The sequence below is a fragment of the Eschrichtius robustus genome, chromosome 19, assembly GCF_028021215.1.
Source record: "Eschrichtius robustus isolate mEscRob2 chromosome 19, mEscRob2.pri, whole genome shotgun sequence".
NCBI classification, from domain to species: Eukaryota; Metazoa; Chordata; class Mammalia; order Artiodactyla; family Eschrichtiidae; genus Eschrichtius; species Eschrichtius robustus.
The window spans coordinates 15392295-15413650 of record NC_090842.1 but is presented as its reverse complement, the minus strand read 5'-3'; the positions used below and the strand labels follow the sequence as shown (position 1 = coordinate 15413650).

General features: G+C 39.8%; 2 protein-coding genes across 6 annotated transcripts in view; one reads left to right on the top strand and one right to left on the bottom strand.

Moving 5' to 3' along the window:
* Positions 1-13951, top strand: part of PKD1L3 (polycystin 1 like 3, transient receptor potential channel interacting) — a 64957-nt gene extending 51006 nt beyond the window's left edge. Inside the window, 8 exon segments of the mRNA XM_068527093.1 lie at positions 716-925; positions 928-1191; positions 3252-3367; positions 9805-9906; positions 11683-11817; positions 12217-12292; positions 12495-12634; positions 13736-13951. Of these exon segments, the coding sequence (XP_068383194.1) occupies positions 716-925; positions 928-1191; positions 3252-3367; positions 9805-9906; positions 11683-11817; positions 12217-12292; positions 12495-12634; positions 13736-13951 (1259 nt within the window).
* IST1 (IST1 factor associated with ESCRT-III) overlaps positions 12885-21356 on the bottom strand; it is a 43247-nt gene continuing 34775 nt past the window's right edge. For 4 of the 5 annotated variants that reach the window (XM_068527234.1, XM_068527235.1, XM_068527238.1 and 1 more), the window contains 6 exons: positions 19617-19700; positions 18983-19093; positions 17555-17755; positions 16630-16722; positions 15524-15572; positions 12885-14252 (listed from right to left, as the gene is read on the bottom strand). In XM_068527234.1, coding sequence (XP_068383335.1) covers positions 14053-14252; positions 15524-15572; positions 16630-16722; positions 17555-17755; positions 18983-19093; positions 19617-19700 — 738 coding nt within the window. In that variant the 3' untranslated portion in view covers positions 12885-14052. The remainder of the gene's footprint in view (positions 14253-15523; positions 15573-16629; positions 16723-17554; positions 17756-18982; positions 19094-19616; positions 19701-21356) is intronic. The other variant, XM_068527237.1, reaches the window with a different exon arrangement.

Genomic DNA, 21356 nt, shown 5'->3' with positions numbered 1-21356 from the left:
CTACCTGCAGAATGTAACAATGAAACTTGATCTACATCACATGGTGGAGGAAAAATGAATATGCTTTGAAAAATAGATGTCCTGGGAATTCCCTGGTGGTCCAATGGTTAGGACTCCGCACTTCCACTGCAGGGGGCACGGGTTCGATCCCTGATGGGGGAACTAAGATCCCACGTGTCATGCAGCATGGCCAAAAAAAAAAAAAAAACAATACTGCTGTCCTGTAAGTGCAAGGTGACTGGTTCAACACGTCTAGTGTTTGGGTTATTGGATTCTCTGGACCAAAGAAGACAAATTCTGTTTTTATCATGCCTTCCCTTCTTGTGAACACAGACAATCTATAGATAACTGGGGAGGGGAAGGGGAGGGGATGAAAAGAGTGGTCTGGGTCTGGGGGGACATTTAGACCTAAGAACTAAAATACAACACTTTTTGTGTGAGATTTTATGTATCTTATTTTTAAGTAAAATTTCTGATCAGTGGCAGAATAATTCTGGGAAGGAGTATGTAAATATCTATAGATATATAGAGATATCACTAAGAGCCAAATGCTTTTGCTTATCTGTTTACAATTATTAGGTTGAACCATATCAAATTGCCAACTTTTGACTGTTTTTGACCTGTAAAAGTCTGTAAGCTTAGGAAGAAATGAAGAAAAACATACAGAGGATTTCTAAGCTAACTATTCATCTATGATTTTCTCTTCTAATACTAGTACAAATACTTTTCCTTATCCTGTTGATGACTGCAGTCTACTCAGCACACAACTCCAACAGATTTTACCTCCGTCAAGCTATCCACCAGAGCTTTCCTTACCGTTTCTCAGAGATCAAACTTCTTAACCATTTCTACTCCTGGGCCAGTAGCACCCTCCTTCCTAACCTGTACAGGGATTACAGAGGTAAGAACACAGTCCTGGGGCTCAGCCCTGCAAATGTGGGGTGCAGTTGGTTTTTCAAACGCCCCTGCAGTAACCCATTAGAACAATGCAGAAAGGTCCGCTGGCTTTTTCAATATGACTGCACCTCTGTGGGCACCCAAAGGTCCACTCCCAGGGCCCCATCTAAGCAGGTTCAGGTTTACGTCTGTTCACCCAAGGGTGATCAGGCCCATGAAGGCTGATTCCCACTGATGAGTTTCACAAGAGGCTGATAAACAAAATTGAGAATTTATTCACTAACAACATGAAAAGTAACTGGAGTGATCCCTGGGACTGGTTGCCTCCTTGTGAAGGAGGGAACCACATGTAGCTGAGAAGTTTGTTCTATAAGCACAGAACCATGAAAACAGTGTAACCAGAAAGATCTCCACACCAGATGATATTTTGATATATTGCCTGATGTGCAGTCATTCCCAAGTCTGTGATGTATCTGTGTAACTTTTCTTGGTTGGTTATCCAGTTCAGTTCCACGAATATGTAGTGAACACCTAGTATGCTGGGAACTGTCCTAGGAGCTAATAAAATGATGGACATTATATGGTTTGTACCCTCAAAGAACCTCACCATCAAGAGGAGTTAGTATGGGGACTTCCCTGGTGGTGCAGTGGGTGACAATCCGTCTGCCAATGCAGGGGACACAGGTTCAAGCCCTGGTCCGGGAAGATCCCACATGCCACGGAGCAACTAAGCCCGTGCGCCACAACTACTGAGCCTGTGCTCTAGAGCCTGCGAGCCACAACTACTGAGCCCACGTGCCACAACTACTGAAGCCCGTGCGCCTAGAGCCCGTGCTTCACAACAAGAGAAGCCACAGCAATGAGAAGCCCGCGCACCACTACGAAGAGTAGCCTCCGCTCACCACAGCTAAAGAAAGCCCGCGCACAGCAACGAAGACCCAAACGCAGTCAAAAAAAAAAAAACAAACAAACGAGTTAGTATGAATGCTTGTTTTTTTTTTTAATAATTTTTCATTTTTATTTTTTTCATTTGGCTGCATCGGGTCTTAGTTGCAGCACGCAGGATCTTTTCATTGCAGTGCACAGGCTCTTCATTGCAACGTGCAGGCTTCTCTCTAGTTGTGGCACATGGGCTCCAGAGCACGTGGGCTCAGTAGTTGCGTGCACAGGCTCTCTAGTTGTGGCGCGCGGGCTCAGTAGTTGCCACGCTTGGGCTTAGTTGCCCCACGGCATGTGGGATCTTTGTTCCCTGACCAGGGATCGAACCCACGTCCGTTGCATTGGAAGGCGGATTCTTAACCACTGAGCCACCAGGGAAGTCCCAGTATGAATGCTTCTATGTTCAGTATCTTTCACCAGTTACCAGCACTTTGCCATATTATAACTTTATATCTTATTAAGCTGTATTCTGGAAATTGCATTCATTAATCTCAGGATTGGTGGCTTTCTGTTGGGATTTGGAACATCTCCTAGGTTCCTGAAAAAAATCTGAATGATATGTTCATCTCAGCAAACATGTATAGTCCTTTTTTTAAAATTAATTTTTATTGGCGTATAGTTGATTTACAATGTTGTGTTAGTTTCTGCTGTACAGCAAAGTGAATCAGTTATACATATACATATACCCACTCTTTTTTAGATTCTATTCCCATATAGGTCATTACAGAGTAGAGTAGAGTTCCCCGTGCTATACAGCAGGTTCTTATTAGTTATCTATTTTATATATAATAGTGTGTATATGTCAATCCCAATCTTCCAATTTATCCCTCCCCCACTTTCCCCCTTGGTAAGCATAAGTTTGTTTTCTACATCTGTATAATCTTTTCTTAAACGTGTACTTGTTGCATTTAAGAGTTTTTACAGATGGCAACTTCTGTACATTGCATGTTGATTCTTTCTAGTTGAGTTTTAAATGGTGACAGTTCTAGGTTGAGGGCACATTCTGTTTGCAGTCAGTAACTGTCTATAATGACTTAAATAAAAAGTGAATCAGACCCTCGGTGGCTAAGGCTAGTGCCGTCACAATAGGCATGTTCTCCTCTTAGACTCCTTCACTCTACGGTATAGTGTCGTGGTCCAAAGGCACAGACTCAGAAGGCTGCGCAGACTCAGAAGGCTGCCCAGACTGCCCAGGTTCACATCCTTGCTCTCCACTTACCAGCAGTGTGTTCTTGGGTAAATTACTCAACCTCCTGTGCCTCAGTTTCCCCATCTGTACAATGGGGATAATCTTAGGACCTACCCTGTAAGATAGACATGAAGATTAAAACCTTAGTAGATCTAAGTGCTTAGAACAGTGTCGGGCACATACTGTTCACTCGATGGGTGTTAGCTATTGTTATTAACTGGGGCAGTTGGAGCTCTGGTTGTACTAGAACCACAGAGTTTACATGAGTTACCTGGACATACTAAGGAAGAGCAACAGCAATCTGTAGATGTAGATAATGAAACAGAATTAAGTAGATATGGGGTAAACAGCAGTAAAAATTGTAACATTTTTTAACTCTTCAATTGCTAAAAAATGTTCGCTTTCAGAATTGATGTAGCCCAGTCCCACTAGTCCACTTGTTTTCAGGAATATTGAAGCCCAGGCCATTCATGGCAGGTAATCTGTATCCTATAAATAAATCTGTATCCTATAAATACAGGACTTTCCTAAATAGCCTAGTCCAACGTTGAAACACATTTAGGGAAGAATTTTTTTTGTAGGATTTAATTAAAATTCCTCTTGCAGCAATTTAAACTTTTTCTCTTTTGACTTTCTTCTGAGGTGAAAAAACACTAATCACAATTCTACAATTGCATGGTTTTCATTTAAGAAATACAAAGTAAGGCCATCTTTGAAGGTTAAGTCACCCTTTACCTTTCTCTTTTATCTTCTGCAGGACCCTAGGTCCTTTAATAACCTACTGCAAACCTCTCCCTGCCAAATTTTGTAACATAATCTTTTTCTTTCATGTTAAAACATTTTTTCATAATTAAAACATGAATATGTAGAAAATCCATACGTACCACGATGTATATTGTGCAACTCTCCTTTATCCCCTGATCCCCCTTCTCTCTTTCCTAGAGGCAACTACATTCCCAATCGATTATACAGACATACCTCACTTTATTGCATTTCACTTTACTGCACTTCGCAGACACTGCATGTTTTCTTTAACAAATTGAAGATTTGCCAACCCTGTGTCAAGCAGATTCATTGGTGCCATTTCTCCAATAGCATTTGCTCACTTCATGTCTCTGTGTCACATTTTGGTAACTCTCGAAATATTTCAAACTTTTTCACTATTATATTTGTTACGGTGACTTGTGATCAGTGATCTTGGATGTTACTATTGCTAAAAGAAGGCTCAGATGATGGTTAGCATTTTTTAGCAATAAAGTATTTTTTTTAGCAATGAAGTATTTTTAATTTAGGTGTATGTACATTGTTTTTTTAGACATAATGGTATTGTACACTTAATAGACTGTAATACAATGTAAACATAACTTTTTTTTTTTGGCCACACCACACGGCCTGCAGGATCTTAGTTCCCCAACCAGGGATTGAACCCAGGCCCCAGCAGTGAAAGCTCCAAGTCCTAACCACTGGACCACCGGGGAATTCCCTAAACATAACTTTTATATGCACTGGGAAACCAAAGAATTCATGTGACTTGATTTATTGCAGTGGTCTAGAACCGAACCCATAGTATCTCCAAGGTATACTTGTAAATTCTTTCAGAGGTAATCTATACATTTGCAAATACATTTGATGATAAACAGCAGCATACTATAAACATTGTCATGCCTTTTTGCCTGGAGATTGTTCCATCGGCATATATAAAGCTGTCCCTTTTTATGTTTTACTCATTTACTATATAGTACGCCATTGCGTGGATGTACCATAAGTTATATAACCAGTTCCCTATTAATAGACATTTAGATTGTTTCCACTCTTCTACTGTTAACAATAATACTACCATTTATACCCTTTTACATATGTAATTTCACTCATGTGCAAATATATCTGTAAGATAAGTACCTTGAAAAGACTTGCTAAAAATGTATATCCATTTTTCATTTAGAAGGATATTGCCAAATTGTTCTCCTCAATTGTACCAATTAATGTTCCCATGAGCAATGTATTATTAGATCTGCCCACATCGCCAACAGTTCAGTGAACATTGGTGTTTTCATACAATACAGGTAACTCTGAAATATACAAAAGGTTTGCAACTGCACTCATGAGAAAATGCAAGTTTAAACTAAGGAACAATTTTTCACCTCTCATATGGACAAAACTTGCCTCTGCTCTTGCCCTTCTTCATTCCATCTTCCCCATATTATTTTTTTTTACAACATAAATGTGTTTTGTCCCTGTTCAAAACCTCCCAATGGATTCCATCACACTTAAAATAAAAGCCCAATCCCTTTCTAAAGCTTACTCTAGGGCCTTTCCTGTCCAGACCTATAGCTACATCTGTTACTTCTCCTACCCTCATTCTGACCCTCATTCGCTCTAATTCAGCCACACAAGCTTCTGTGCTCTCCTTAAACACGATGCACATGCTCTTGCCTTGGCCTTGGAACTTGCTGTTGCCCTGACTGACGTTTGCATTGGGAGCTCCAAACTTTATTAGGGTCTCTCTCATAAGCCACCTCCTCTGAGAAACCTCTAATCACCCTGTAAATAAATAGCACTGCTCCCTCCTCACAGAACACTCTCTAGCCCTTCTTCCTACTCAGTTTTTTTTTTAATTAATTTTTTAAAATTTATTTATTCATTTTTGGCTGCATTGGGTCTTCGTTGCCGTGCATGGGCTTTCTCTAGTTGCGGCGAGCAGGGGCTACTCTTCGTTGTGGTGTGCGGGCTTCTCATTGTGGTGGCTTCTCTTGTTGCTGGAGCACGGGCTCTGGGCGCGCAGGCTTCAGTAGTTGTAGCACGCAGGCTTAGTTGCTCCGCGGCTCAGTTTTTCTTCATAGCACTATTATTACCTGAATATTGTTTGGTTATTGCCTGTCTCCCTCCCTCCTCAAATGTGAATGCTCTGTGGACAGGGACTCTTGTCCACTGCTGTGTTCCCAGCACCTAGAACAGGACCTGGTGTATGTGAGAGAAAGAATGAATGAATGTCATTCTATAATTTTTGCCCATTTTTCATTGGGCTGCTTGGTTTTGTTTGCTTGTTTTGATAAATGGGAGCTTTTTATGTATTAAGAGCTTGTTCAGTTGTAGAGATTTAGATATTTATACAGAAACAAAATAAGGATTTATAAAAATTAATTTAGGGAATTGGTAGCTTATGATGTTCTATCTGGGAGTGTGGTATGCTTTTTCTATTCTCATCTGCATTTGTATCCCTCAGTAATATTAAATTTTCTTCATATAATTCTTGCACATCTCTTGTTAGGTTTATCTTTTGTGGTCTATTGTGAATGAGATTTTATTTCACTATAGTTTCTAAGTAAATATTGTTTGAATATATGAAGGCTATTGATTTTATTATATTTAGTACCCAGCCAGCTTGCTGAATTTTTTTGTTAAGTAATAGTTTTTAGGTTGATTCTCTTTTCTCCCCAGCTTTATTGAGGTACAATGGAGAAATTAAAATTGTATATATTTAAGGTGCAACGTGATGTTTTGATATATGAATACATTGTGAAATGTTTACACAATCAAACTAACATATCCATCACCTCACATGGTTACGTTTTGTTTTTAGTGTGATAAGAACTTATTCTCTAAGTAAATTTCAAGTATACAATATATTACTATTAACTATAATCTATAAACTATAATCATGCTATACATTAGATCTCCAGGACTTACTGATTTTTAAAACTAAAAGTTTGTATACTCTGACTGACATCCACCCATCCCCCTCCCCACCCCAGCCCCTGGTAACCACCATTCTACCCTCTGGTTCTGTAAGTTCGACTTTTTAAAATTGCACTTATAAGAGATCATACATGTTTCTTTGTTTGGCTTATTTCATACCTTCACTTTTGTGAATAATCCTGCTATGAACATGGGAGTGCAGATATCTCTTCAAGATGCTGATTTCATTTCCTTCCAATATATAGCCAGTAGTAGGATTACTGGATCATCTAGTAGTTCTATTTTTAATTTTTTGAGGAACCTCCATGCTGTTTTCCATAATGGCTGTACCAGTTTACATTCCCACCAACAGGGCTCCTTTCTCCAAACCCTCACCAACATTTGTTATTTCTTGTCTTCTTGATAATAACCATCCTCACAGTCGTGAGGTGATATCACATTGCAGTTTTGGTTTGTTATTTCCTTGACGATTAGTGATTTTTACATACACCTGTTGTTCATTTGTATTTCTTTAGAAAAATGTGCATTCAGGTCCTTTGCCCATTTTTTAATCAGGTTGATTTTTTTTTTTTTTTTTTTGGTATTGAGTTGTATGAGTTCTTTATGGATTTTGGATTTTAACCCCATATCAGATATATAGTTTGCAAGTATTTTCTCCCATTTCATAGGTTGCCTTTTCATTTTGTTTATTGTTTCCTTTGCTGTGCAGAAACTTTTTAGTTAGATGTAGTCCCACTTGTTTTAGCTTTTGTTGCCTGTGCATTTAGTGTCATATCCAAAAAACTGCCGAGACCAGTGTCAAGAAGCTTTTTCTGTTTTCTCATAGGAATTTTGCAGTTTCAGGTCTAAGGTTTAAGTTGTTAATCCATTTGGAGTTGATTTTTTGAATATGGCAAAATAAAAGTGTCCAATTGCATTCTTTTGCATGTGGAAATCCAGTTTTCCTAGCATTACTTGTTGAAGAGACTAGCCCCATTGTGCATTCTTGGCACCCTTGCCATAGATTAGTTGGCCGAATCTATGGGTGTGGGTTTAATTCTGGGTTCTCTATTCAGTTCCATTGTTCTATGTATCTGTTTTTATCCCAATACCATAGTATTTTGATTACTATAGTTTTGCAATATAGTTTGAAATCAGGAAGTGTGATGCTTCCAGCTTTGTTCATCTTTCTCAAGATTATTTTGGCTATTCCCAGTATTTTTGTGGTTCCATACAAATTTTAGGATTGTTTTCTCTATTTCTGGGGAAAATGCCACTGGAATTTTGATAGAGATTGCATTGAATCTGTCGATCACTTTGTGTAGTATGGACATTTTAACAATATTAACTCTTCCAATCCATGAATGTGGGAAGTCTTCCCATTTACTTTTGTCTTCTTCGTATCTTTCATCAATCTCTTATAGTTTTCATTGGACAGATTTTTCACCTCGGTTAAATTTATTCCTAAGTGTATTATTCTTTTTGATGTTATTGTAAATGAGATTGTTTTCTTAATTTCTTTTTCAGCTAGTTGTTAGTGTAACAAAATGCAACTGATTTTTGTATTTTGATTTTTTATTCTGTAGCGTTACTGAATTCATTTTTTTAACAGGTTTTTGGTGGAGTCTTTAGGGTTTCTATATATAAGACCATGTCATCTGCAAAAACAGTTTTACTTCCTCCTTTCTTATTTGGATGCCTTTTATTTATTTTCCTTACCTGACTTCTCTGGCTAGGACTTCCAGTACTGTGTTGAATAGACATGGTGAGAGTTGGCATCCTTGTCTTGTTCCTTATCTTAGAGGAAGAGCTTTTAGCTTTTCACAATTATGATGTTAGCTGTGAGCTTTACATATATGGCCTTTATTATGTTGAAGTACATTCCTTCTTGCCTAATTTGTTGAGAGTTTTTATCGTGAAAGGTTGTTAAATTTTGTTGAATGCTCTTTCTGCATCTGTTGAGATATGTTTTTAATCCTTCATTCTTTTAATATGGTGTATCACATTTATTGACTTACATGGGATCTTAGTTTCCTGACCAGGGATCGAACCCACACCCCCCTGCAGTGGAAATACAGAGTCCTAACCACTGGACCACCAAGGAAGTCTGAGAATTTAAACGTTTAAATGTTTGATAGAATTCACCCATGAAGCTATCTGGCCCGGGGCTTTTCTTTGTTGAGAGGTTTTTGATTACTGCTTCAGTCTCCTTACTTATACTTCATATGTTCAGGTTTTCTGTTTATTCATTATTCAGTTGTATGTTTCTAGGAATTTATCCATTTTTTCTAGGTTATCCAGTTTGTTGGCATGTAATTATTCCTAGTAGTCTCTTATGATCCTTTGTATTTTTGTGATATCAGTTGTAATGTCTCCTCTTTCGTTTATATAATTTTATTTATTAGAATCCTCTTTTTTTTTCTTGGTTAGTCTAGCTAAAGGCTTGTCACTTTTATTGTTCAAAAAAGCTAACTTTTTTTTCTATTGTCTTTCTAGTCTCTATTTCTGCTCTAATCTTTATTATTTCATTTCTTCTTGTAACTTTAGGCTCAGTTCTTTTTTTATTAGTTTCCTTGAGAAGTAAAGCTAGGTTCTTTGAGATCTTTTTTCTTAATATAAGCATTTATTGCTATAAACTTCCCTCTTAGAACTGCTTTTGCTGCGTCTAGCATCTGTCTTTTCCTAAGTGCTGTACTCTTGGAATCACATTGCCTCCCTTAGAAAAGGTCACTAAATGGAAAACCATCAGTTCAAGTTGGCACAGAGTTTTGGAGAAGACAGTGGAGCTGGTTTTAGTTGTGTAGGTCCATACTTAACTAGCAGTATGATAAACTCAAGACATTTGTTTCATCTCTAAAATGGGGATAACATTTAGTTCACAGGATGAACTATATGAAAGTCAAATTTATATGAAAACACTGTAATTACAGAAGAATTCTGTGTAGCTTTTAGGCATAGCAATTTGAATGGCCACTAAGGAACTTCCTTAATTCCACTCCATTGGTTCTACCTTGACCTCACCATTATCAAGCACCTCAGGACCCAAAGAAGTGCAGTCCCCTCTACTGCTCTCCACCCCCATCTGACTGTTCTCTCTTTTTCAGTTTAACCTGCTGTTTGGATGGAGCATCTCTGACTACCGAACTTTTCTCAGTTCAGCAGTGACTGTTGTTGGTCTCCTGATGGGAATCTCTCATCACAAGGAGGTAAAAACCCTCTTCCTCGTTTCCCTGCAGAATTCTGTTTGGTTTAATATATCAAACAAGAGGAGAATTGCTTATAAAAGCAGCCCCACTGCATACTGGAAAAGGGAGAAACTTAGTTCCTTTGCCATTATTTTATGGTATTACCTATAGATACTGTATAGCTTTTGAGTGGCTGTTACCTTCAGAAATCCTTCCTTTCCTAAGCACATATAGTCGCACCTTTCTCACTTCTATCCTTAATCTTACTGCCAAAGACACTGGGCCTGAACTTGGGTTCTCATACCTGGCCAGATTAACATGATTTCTGCTGCTTTCTCAACGGCCCTGTGAAGGGTACAATTGGAAGTGGCTTAAAAAAGAAAAATTAGGGAGGTACAATTCCAGAAAGAACTGCAGTTATTTCTGTTTATAAATAGTAATTTCAGAGAGGCTGTTATTTTCTCCCAGGAACTACCTACACAAATCCCTTTCTGTTCAACATAAAAAATAAAGTAGGAAACTGAGGTGAGGTTTTGGGTCCCAAACACTAGCATATATAGATTTGATAAGAAAAAAACTGCAATTCAAATTAGTGAAACTGGCAAGATTTTCATCAAAGCTCATCATTCTGATACTCTAGAAATCAAAGGTTACTAATTAAAATGGGTAAATTAACATAGTTTCTAACGTGCAAAGTTACCACCGCCTTCCTAAAATCTAAGAAAGATTAACATAACTGCTATTTTGGGTGGGATGTTTTGTTGTGGTTCCAGCCCCAATCACTAGGGAATGAAGTCCTCACCCCTGGAACACTTTATATACTAAAGCTCTTAAAGAAGTAACAATCATAATAAACTTTTGCTAACAGCTACTTTTTGACTTAAAAGGGAAAATGGAGTATACTTACTGGGAAGAGTCTTGCATCACAAACTCAGCGTTTTCCCAAACTGTTTGGTTGACCTGGAGTTATGATTAAGCTCTTTTAAAATAAGTAGATATAAGCTGGCAGCCATTACAATATCTCTGTCACAGAGATTTCCATCACAATAGTATTTATTGCAAGTATTCATCCTCTAAGTTGTTGGGTGTTTTTTTTTTAAAACAGTGCCCAGTGGCAATAATGAATGAGCCAATACCAAAGGAAAATAATCATTTTTAAAAGGAACACCTAAACTAAAGAATTTGGAAACCAAATTTTACTGGAAACCATTCTACTAAGCCCTACATTTGAGAAAGATCTCTTTGTGCTGAAAAGGCAAGAATGGCAAAACTCAGTAATTACACTTTTAAAGATAACGATTAAAAAAAAATCTAAAAAAAAGCATTAAAAGCCAGTTTTCTATGGCTAACCTTTTAAACTGTATTGGAATGGTCCAAAGTTCAGAGTAGAAAGTGCTTGGAATGGCAGAGACAGTTTTCATTATCATTGCTGGTATCTATGTATTCTTTCAACACACTTTTGCTATTCCTTGAAGCTTCCATGTTTAGAAATATTTTCTGGAATTGCCAACAACTCACAAGGGCTTTGAGTCACTTATAATTCCATTACAACTCACCTGTTTTCTTCTTGTGAAAGCCCTGAAGGCACAATTATTTACACTCTTAGAGTCAGTCACTGTTGCTTTTCTGTCCACTCAAAAGTATTTTCCTTTTTAATATTTTTGTTTTTCTAGTTTCCACCAGACATAAGTGTTTCCTTATGTGAATATATCCCAAATGTTAGCATATATCTTACATTTTTAAAGTAGATATTAAACTGTCAGTGTTTAAACTCGAAGTGTCCTATTGTCCTTCCAGGTTATTGCTTTAAACCCAGTCCTGGACTCCTTTCTTACCCTCCTCACCAGTGTCGTTTTGATGGTACTCGTGATCATTAACCTTTTTGTTTCTGCCATTTTAATGGCCTTTGGTAAAGAAAGAAAGTCCTTTAAGGTAAGTAACTCTGACTCAGTAACTGAAATATAAACCGTATCGTGATTTTATCACTGGAAAAGCTCAATTTTAGCTGCTCTTAAGATTACAGACTGACGTAACGCACAGTATCAGCATACTCCCTTTATTAGTCTCCACAGCTCTGCCAACCATTTTCCTAGGAAACCCAATTTACCAAAAGTACATTATGTTCTACATCCACTGTCCTATAAATAGCTGGCCCTCCACTGTTAAGTAGCAGAAACACTCCAAGGCCTGACAGTAAACCATTAAAGGAAACAGTATCTTTACACTTTGTATCTACTTTTTAAAAAATATCTCTTTGGTACTTTTTTCCTCCACCATTAGCAGCAATTTCGATTTCCTTGCTTTTCTCTCTTTGTCTTCCAACAGACTCAGACAGAAGCTGCACTGGCGGATATGCTGCTACTGAAGCTCTCAAGTCTGTCAGGAAAACAGCAGCGCCAGGACACATGTAAGTAAGCGAACAGCTGTAACAGCAATGGCCACTGACAAATGAAGTTTCAAGAAATTAATCCTGTTACCTCCCCACTTGGCTTATTACTTCTTAGTATATTAACACTGATCATTGCGTGGTGTACTTTAGAAAATTATAGATGTTTATAATATACATAGTTAATTTTGTTAGTGAAGAATCAAAATCCCCTTGGCTGCAGATTCTTCTGTTTATGGAACTTGGCACTATCAGAGGGTTAACACTGCAGGAGTGGTGCAGGATAAACCAGCTCTGCTGCCAAACAAACACCACGTAACATCATTCATGTTCCAGGAGGACTGTGGGAAATATGAGTCAGAAGTAAGCTCACTGCAACTTTAATTGAAGATACAAGCATGAGATGTGGCTAAGGGGGGGCCCTGTCACAGAGAAGTAACCAAGCCAACTCACAGGTAACTATCTGGGCTTAAATACTGAGATCGAAATGGGCCCCTTACTCCCCAGGGAGCCAATAAGGTCTGGCTTGTGCCCAGTATGGGTCACTTGCTTAAATACTTGTCACTAAAATCTTGCCCCTCGTCATTTGACCAAAACAATGGAGAAAGCGGGGCACAGAATTTTTAACTTTATTAGCAGCTACTGAGCCATGACATACAAATCAATCAAAAACATTAAAGTTGCTTGAAACAAGTGTGTACAGATACACCACACAGAAGCCGAAGTCGTATCTTCCGATCCCAAAGCCATCCTTGTGGGGAAGGACGGCCTTAGCTAGGGGGCAAAACAGTAAGAGTCTCATCCGTCAAGGGAAGGAGCAAAACACCTACAGCCACACGGGCACCAAAAATTTATCTGAGATAAGTTTTTAAAGGTTCTCTTGATCATAACGTTTTCAAATGAAAACAGGAACCCCTCTTCACCTGTAGGCTTTCCAGCTCACTACTCCAGAGACTTGAATATTTCTATTAAGGCTACTGGAAGCCCACCTTAGCCTTGAATGGTGACTTCTGCCCAGTATGTGGCCAGTAATGCAACCCAACAGAACATGCCATGGGGAAAAACAGGAATTTATATACAGTGCTGCCCTCTATTAAAAGGGAAACACAGCACTCAAAATAAAGCAAAAGGCCACAGAGGGCTCCCTGAGAATCCAGTAGAACTAAGAGGCCTTCAACTTTCCAAAGTTTGCAACTGGATCCAGGTGGAACAGTGCCCTGCAGCAAGGAGTAGTGTATCTGTCAATGAGAAGACCCAGCTTCTAAGAATTGTTACAATGGCTTCCTGAGCCATTTTCTCTCTCTCCCATTCTTATTAGAGTGAGAAAATACACAACTTGGCCTTGAATCTCACTCACCACCAATCCCTCTGTACGGAGGGGTTTGTTTCTAAGTCTAGAACCTCAGCACAGAGCTGAGACACTTCATGAAGTACTCTCCTCCACCATCCGGCCATCGTTGACAGCTCTCCCCTTCGCACCTCCCCTGTGGAGGGATGGTGGGACAGGAAGGAGAGAAATGGGATCACACTGACAGGAAACGGACAAGCAAGGCTGCCAGAAGCCAGCTGCTCCAACCTAACAATCTCCAGTTGTTAATCTCTCAGGAGCAGTGGAGAACCGGAAAGCAGCAGAGTGTGTCAGAGCAGGAAGAGAGCCCAGAGGAAGAGTGTACTCAGTGATGGTTAACAGATGAAGCAGAATTTCATGGAGATTCTTTGTTACAAGGAGAAACTGCTCAGTCTCAATTCCCAGAACTTGGACCTTGCCTGGTTTAGGAAGCCTATGTTTTCTTTTTCAACTCTTCAAATCTCCGGGAAAGATCATCAAAGTCAATGTCTTCAGAGGCTGAGGTGTTGGCACCAGCAGATGCAGTTGGTAGTGTGTCTGGCACAGATGGCAATTCTGGCAGTACAAAGTTGTCATAGGTATCCATGGGTCTGGAAGGGGGCTTTGCAGAAGCTTCTGGCTTGGGTCCAGGACCTAATTAAATTAGAGTAAGGAGCAACAGTGTTAAAAACGCCAGTGGCTCAGATCCTCAAACCCCACAATCCCCCCTGGCAGAAACAATAAAATAAACAAAATACTGGAGAAAACATTGTTTTTTAAAAAATAATTATTATTTAATTCTAAAGGTCAATAAAAATTTTCAGGACAATTAACAGCTACATTTTCTAATTATGGTTGAATGTATGTTTTACTTTCCTACAGTGAGAAAAAAGTTTAAGGGAAAGTCAAAGTGTGGTGCATGGGGCTTAGGTACAGAGCATTCATTTAAACAGACTGTCCCCTTTCACAAAGGTCTACTCCCATAATAGGAAAGTCCAAGGAATGCTACTAGAATTCTATTGGGATGAGCTACTCTTTAAGGCTTATGGGAAAAAAATTTTCTATGGAATGTTAACATCCATACCGTTTGATGTAACAGAATGTGATCTGTATTTCTAGTCCTCCGTCTTCCGTTTTATATCTTACAAGTTAAAATCATCGCCCTCTCTACCTACTTACTGTATGTTTCCATTTATATCTAAGTTCTAGAATAGGCAACCTAAACCATAGTTTTAGAAAATAAGAACAGTGCTTGCCTCTGGGATGGAACTGACTAGAAAGGAACACAAGGTAACTTTCTGGGGTGACAGAAATGTTTTGAATCTTTACTGAGGTGGCGGTTACATAATGTATGTGTGTGGAGATACACATCAAAACTCATCACAATATACACTTCTGTGTATTTTTTGTATGTAAATTATACCTCAATGAAACTGTCCCAATTTTAAAAAATATTCCCCTCTGGGTTTCTGGAGTGCTGGTAGTGTTTTAAGTTTTCAGTGAATGGCTACATGAGCATGCTTGCTTTGTGAAAAGTCACTGAGCTATACACTTCTGATTTATGCCTGTTTCCCCCTCTTTAATGCCCAAATTTTAAAAAAATTTTGGTATTTCCAGGCACAGTGGAAGTGGAAGCGGCAGGAACATACAGAACTTGAGGATGACTGAAAACTACAAGGTGAAAAGGAATAATGATACCACTAACAGAAACAGGGAACTTGGGAGATTCTTTGGGGCCAGGAAAGACCTTTTCTTTTTGGAAGTGGGAAATCCTGAGTTCTGTTTCCAGCATACTGCATTTGGGGAGAGAACGGGGCATGTGGGTAGAATGCCACAAGCATAAAAACAATCTGAGGGAGGAACAGTGATGAGAAAACAGCGAAGGGTTCAGTACTGAGAAACTCTCAAGAGGGTTTCTGACTCACCAACGATCTGTGCAGAAGAGACATTCTTATCAGCATTAATGTCATCAACCTGAAACACAAAGATCACATGACCAGAGGAGAAAGCAATGGCATCACTGGTGAAAGTAATGGTATAAGCCCATGTGTGTCGCAAAAGCTAAGCTGCTCAGCAAAAGCAACAGAAACTGCTCCAAAGAAACTGCCCCTCCGCCCCCTGTACTGCTTTCCTGATCTTCTTCCAACCAGAGAGATACCATGTTGAACTCATAACTGCCAAGCAGAGGAAAAGAAAATTCTTACCACACCATAACATCTCTCTTTAATCTGATACCGTCACCTTCCAGGCAGAGAGAAAGCATTCTAAACCACCGCATTCATCTTCAAGAACCAAGTCCTCAAATACTAACGAAGATCTTCTACCTCATCCCTAGAAACAGTTGTGGGCAATGCTTCAATGCGTGCAAAACCAAAACATAAAAATTCAGGCCCAATGTAAAAACCAAAGGAAAGAACACTAAGCAAGCTCAGGAACAGGGCCATCTCCCTAGATGAGGAAACAAGGCTGGCAGAAAAGTCATCTAATTCTGAACCAAAACTGTTAACAACCACCTACAGTTCAAGGCATCATTACCGTATTAGCAATAATAGCAAGCTTTAACTATAAGACTAAAATATAAAATTAATGCTATAGGCTGAAATTTACTAGACACTTATCTGTTTAAGACAAAAATCTGGTTCTTATTCCTTTACACAGTGTTGAGAATTTATAAAACTGGTATTTTAATTATTATATTCTGGCACCAAGACTGTACCAGCTCAATATGATTCTCTGCCTAGTCTAAAAAAAAAGTCTGATCAAGTGCCCTACCAGAACTTTCCAGGATCTGCAGCTCCTTCCTGCATTTCTTAACTGCAGACAAAGCATTGCCACCAAGGATGCTGCCACCACCACCACCACCACCACTCCCCGTTTCCAGGGTAATATTAAAGCAACATAAGAATCCAAAGCATAGAGCAATGCCAGTACTAGGAGTGATCAAAACTTTGCCTTCCCTGTGGCCATTATTTTGCTCTCTCTTCATGGGATTCACTCTCCTGCTGCTTATAAAAGAGGCTCAGGCACTTACAGATTCATACGATGGGGGAGTTGCTGGTATCTGAGGTGGATGAATATTGGGAAAGGCCTGATAATTTCCCATTGGCAATCCATTGAAATCCGACTGCAAGAGGAGAAAGGCAACATCAGAGACATTGCCCCTGATCTGCAATTTCTGAAGTGTGTAAATGGGAAGGGAGAAATAAATATGTGTGTGTATACAACTATTTTCTCAATGTGAATATATTCACATTGAATACATATATATATATTCAAGATATATATTTAATACATGTATTCAAGAGCCCCAAAAGAAAAAAAGGTGCCTAAAAGGACCACATGTGATCAGGAGGAATCCAGATTTTTAAAGATCTGTACCCAAAGGCTATTCTTCAAATTACTAAATTGCCTCAGTGTCTACAAGGGAAGCTTCTTACCAGACTTTCTTTTTGGGGGGAGAGGAGACGACTGCACTGCACAACACGTGGGATCTTAGTTCCCTGACCAGGGATCGAACCCACGCCCCATGCAGTGGAAGCACGGACTCTTAACCACTGGACCGCCAGGGAAGTCCCCAGACTTTCTTACTAGCAATGACTTTCATCTTCTTGTCTACAAAGGAGGTAGACCTGGTAGTAAGTATTGGTTATTCATTTTTGGAAAAAGCTACTAGTATACCTACAAGTCCCAAAGGTTCAAGAAACCTACATGAAGAGTTTTTCTAGTACCATCTCTCTAGATTTTCCCACTTCATTACCTACAGGTGAACCAAAAGACTTTCTCCAAATCCCAATGCTATTTTTTCCACAATATGATCAATAAACTAATACCAAATATTCTTACTGCTAAATCCTCTTGATAACCTACAATTCCTGAGTGTATTCACAGAGCCAACTTGTCATCTTCTGTAACATTTTCTAGAGCTTATATCCATATTTATTTGTATGTGTACTTACTGGTCCCTTTGGAAGAGGGTATGAGAAAGGAGTGTTTGGAGATGGCATAGGCATGGGCATGGGCATTGGCACTGTTCCATCAGGTCCACCAGCTGGTGCTGTGAATCCGCCCCCACCTCCTCTTCCAGGGCCCCCTTTCTTCACATCATCTGTGAATCCAACATCAATAAGATCTGTATCTACTCCAGGAGGAGCTTCTGCCTAAGAAAAAGAGAGAAACCCATATCATTAGGCCCTGTCACCAGCTAGGTTCCCCAGGAAGCTGACTCTGAGATGGAGATTAGCGTGATGGAAGTTTACTGGAGAGGTCTCTTGGGATAGACACCTGTGGGGACATGAAGGAAGCAGGACTGGGCAAAGGAAAAAGGTGGGCTGCCGTGCATTCACAACAAAGGGGGGGTCAGCTAATCCCCCAGGGAGTTCTGGAGCTAGGATGGGCCTACAGCAGGTGCTCCCAACTGGGGACAAAGGGGCAGAGTCTTTAATCCCCTGCAGTGACCAGTTACCAAATACAAGCTGCCCCCAGGAAAGACCCTGGGGTAAGGAAGCTCTCCTCTGAGGGCCATTGCTGGAGGGACACTCAGCTGCGTGAGCCACCAGTCATCAATACTCTCAAGAGGTGGGAGAGGGGCTTCCCTGGTGGCGCAGTGGTTAAGAATCTGCCTGCCAGGGCAGGGGACACGGGTTCAAGCCCTGGTCCAGGAAGATCCCACATGCCGCGGAGCAACTAAGCCTGCGCGCCACAACTACTAAAGCCCGTGCACCTAGAGCCCATGCTCCACCACTGCAGTGAGAAGCCCACGTACCGCAACGAAGACCCAATGCAGCCAAAAATAAATTTATTTATTAAAAAAAAAAAAAAAAAAAAAGCTGGTGGAATAAATGCTTCTGTCCTGAAGTGTTTGAGTATTTCAGGCAGGGGGAGGGTTGTCTGAGCAGCACACCAAAACATATACTATACCCGGTCAACATTAACTGCTGATTTACTATTTGCATATCTGCCCTTCTTTCACTGTAAGCCTCTTTAGGACAGGGACCTTGTTTATATATTTTCTGTATTCTCAGCTTTCTGGGGCACATGGCAGGCACACAACAGATGTTTCAGGATCTGTTCTGGGTCTTGGGGCTTTTCTTGCTACCCACAGGGGCCTCTCAATTCCTTGAACTTCACTGAAAAGTAGCAATAATGCCACTTTATATTTGTATCAAAGTTTGTACCTTTTCGAAGTGTTTTCAGTCATTCATCTCATCTGATCCCTAAATACTCTGAGAGATGCAGGCATATTTATTGTTACCCCAGAGGCATTAACTGGACAAAGGCTTAAACTCCCACATGCAAACTTGAGTGCAAAGAAAATGGTTATTTTTCAAAAACAGTGGTATCGAGAGACTCATTCTCCTTTGTATTCTAAAAGACTCTAAACGTACCATGACCACAGAGTCAGGCTCATAGGGCACATTGTAGTTCTTGGCAATTTCAATCAGGTATCTCTCCACCAGGATTTTGGGTGGGGCCTCCACACTCAGTTTGTGCATTAGCTGTAAGTAAAAGATCCAGGGTTAAGATGCATATGCATCAACCAGCCTAAGCCTAACCTGTATCAATTTTAAACTTTGTTCCTCACATTTCAAATTGAGAGGAAAAAAGGAAGCTCCAACCAGTTAAATTACTTTTTTCAATCACAAAGCACAAGACCCATGTATCTCTCACATTCTCTGGTTACATATGCCTCAAAGACTGATATTGCTGCCTTCCACATTTGAAATCATCTACCCTTCTCCCCACCTCACTTCTACCTGCATAAATCACAAGTGGCACAAAGGATAGGACACAAAATCAGGAATGACACAGGATGACGGAAAGCTTCACAATCAGAAGTGTAGGACAGGGGTAAGGAGCTGACTGCACTGCCAGACAGCGTTCTTCTCTCTCTTACTATGAAATGTGCAATCCCAGATTAACCCTACATTACAGTGGTACCCACTAGACTCACTGCAGGCAATAAAAATAACCTGCCCCCACCCCACCCATTGCTTCATGTTTAACAATTATGTTCATTACCCGGTCATTCACAGTTCCAATCTGGTTGGTCCTACATAACTTGCCATATTCCTTGCTATACTTGGCACAGAGTTGATCAGCAACCTACGGAGAAAAAGAACAGTAAATAAAAATGGAAACCACTCCTACAGAGGGCTTCAAGCTTCCTCCTATTAACAGTAAGCAGGATTTCCAAAAGACTAGGTCTGTAAAGCCTGAAGGGATACATATTAATTCATTTAGTTGTTTGTTTATCCAGCCATCCACTGAGCTGCAACTATGTGCCAAACTCTATTGTAAGCATTATGTTATACACTACAAATGATGAACAAAAACAGACATTGTTCCTACTCTTATAGAATCTTACAGTCTCTGGGTAAAAATAATCATTACTCAAATAATCACAAAGATAAAGGTACAAATGCAGCTGTGATAAGGGGAAAGGAAAAGTACACTAAACTATCTGCTTACAACAGTAAAATCAGACCTGATCAGAAAAGTCAGATAAAGTGATGCTTCACTGAGATGTAAAGGATGATCAGGAGTTAACTAAACATGGAGGGAAGGAAGAACATTCCAGGAAAAGAAAACAGCATGTGCAAAGGCCTCTGCTGGAAAAACAGGGCCAATCCTCAAGCCAAAATAAAATCAGTGAGCCTCTTGTGCAGAGCCCAAAGGAAGAGTGTGGTAGGAAATGAAGAAAGGCAGATGGGGGCCAGACAGTGCAGGGCTGTGTAGGCTTTATTAGTTTTGTTTCTATCACAAGAACAACAGGAAACCACTAAAGGACTTTAAAGCAAGGAGTAGTGACAGGATCAGATCAGTGTTTTGAACAGAACCCTTAGTTGTTCTGATGGAATGGTGAACAGACTAAAGGAAGCCAAAGTAGACGTAGAAAAAACTTTCAAGAAGTTACTACAATAGTACAGGCAGGAGATGACAGTGCTATTGGACCAGAGTGGTCCCAAGACCTGGAAGTTCAGTGAGGGGGCACTCAGTGTTAGGTAGACTTTCAGGGGTACTGGGTACTTATAAGTTTGTTATTTGTCTTTTAACAATGGTTTTTGTTTTGCTTTATACTATGCAGAAATCTTTAATTTTTACTTATATTATCACTCTTTGTTTATGGCTTTTAGGTTTTGTGGCATGTTTATGCCTTTTCCACTATGAGATTATTTTTTTTAATGCCTAACTTTCTTGTTTCTTTAAGGTTTCATTATTTTTAAAAACATGTAAATCTTTGTTTCGTCTGGAATTAATCTTGATATAAAGGAAGAGTATAAGAGAGACTATAAACAAGATTTACATTAAAAGTAGAAGCAGTTGCCTCTACTCTCCCATTCCCCTACCCACAAAACTGTATAACCACCCTCCCTACCCTATCAGAATACAGGAGGCTTACTCTCTGGGGAGGTTAAACTAAAGGAACTCTGGGCTCCATGCACAGCAGAGAGCAGAGATACTGGCAACAAGAGAATTAAGTGTAAATCTTCTCTAAGAGAGGAATGATACCTTTGGCTTCCTTCTCCCTGTGCTCTCAAAAATGCAGCCAGCTTATACCTTCCAGGTAGAAGACAGAACTCCTCTCTGAGGAAAATGACCAATCCAAGGAAAGAAAACTAGTTCCTGACAGTCTGGAGTTCCCTCAAGAAAGGGCTTAGTCAGACCATTCAACAATGAGTTGGTGCTGGAGGTATCACGCTCCCTGATTTCAAGCTATACTAAAAAAGCTGCAGTCATCAAAACAGTATGGTACTGGCA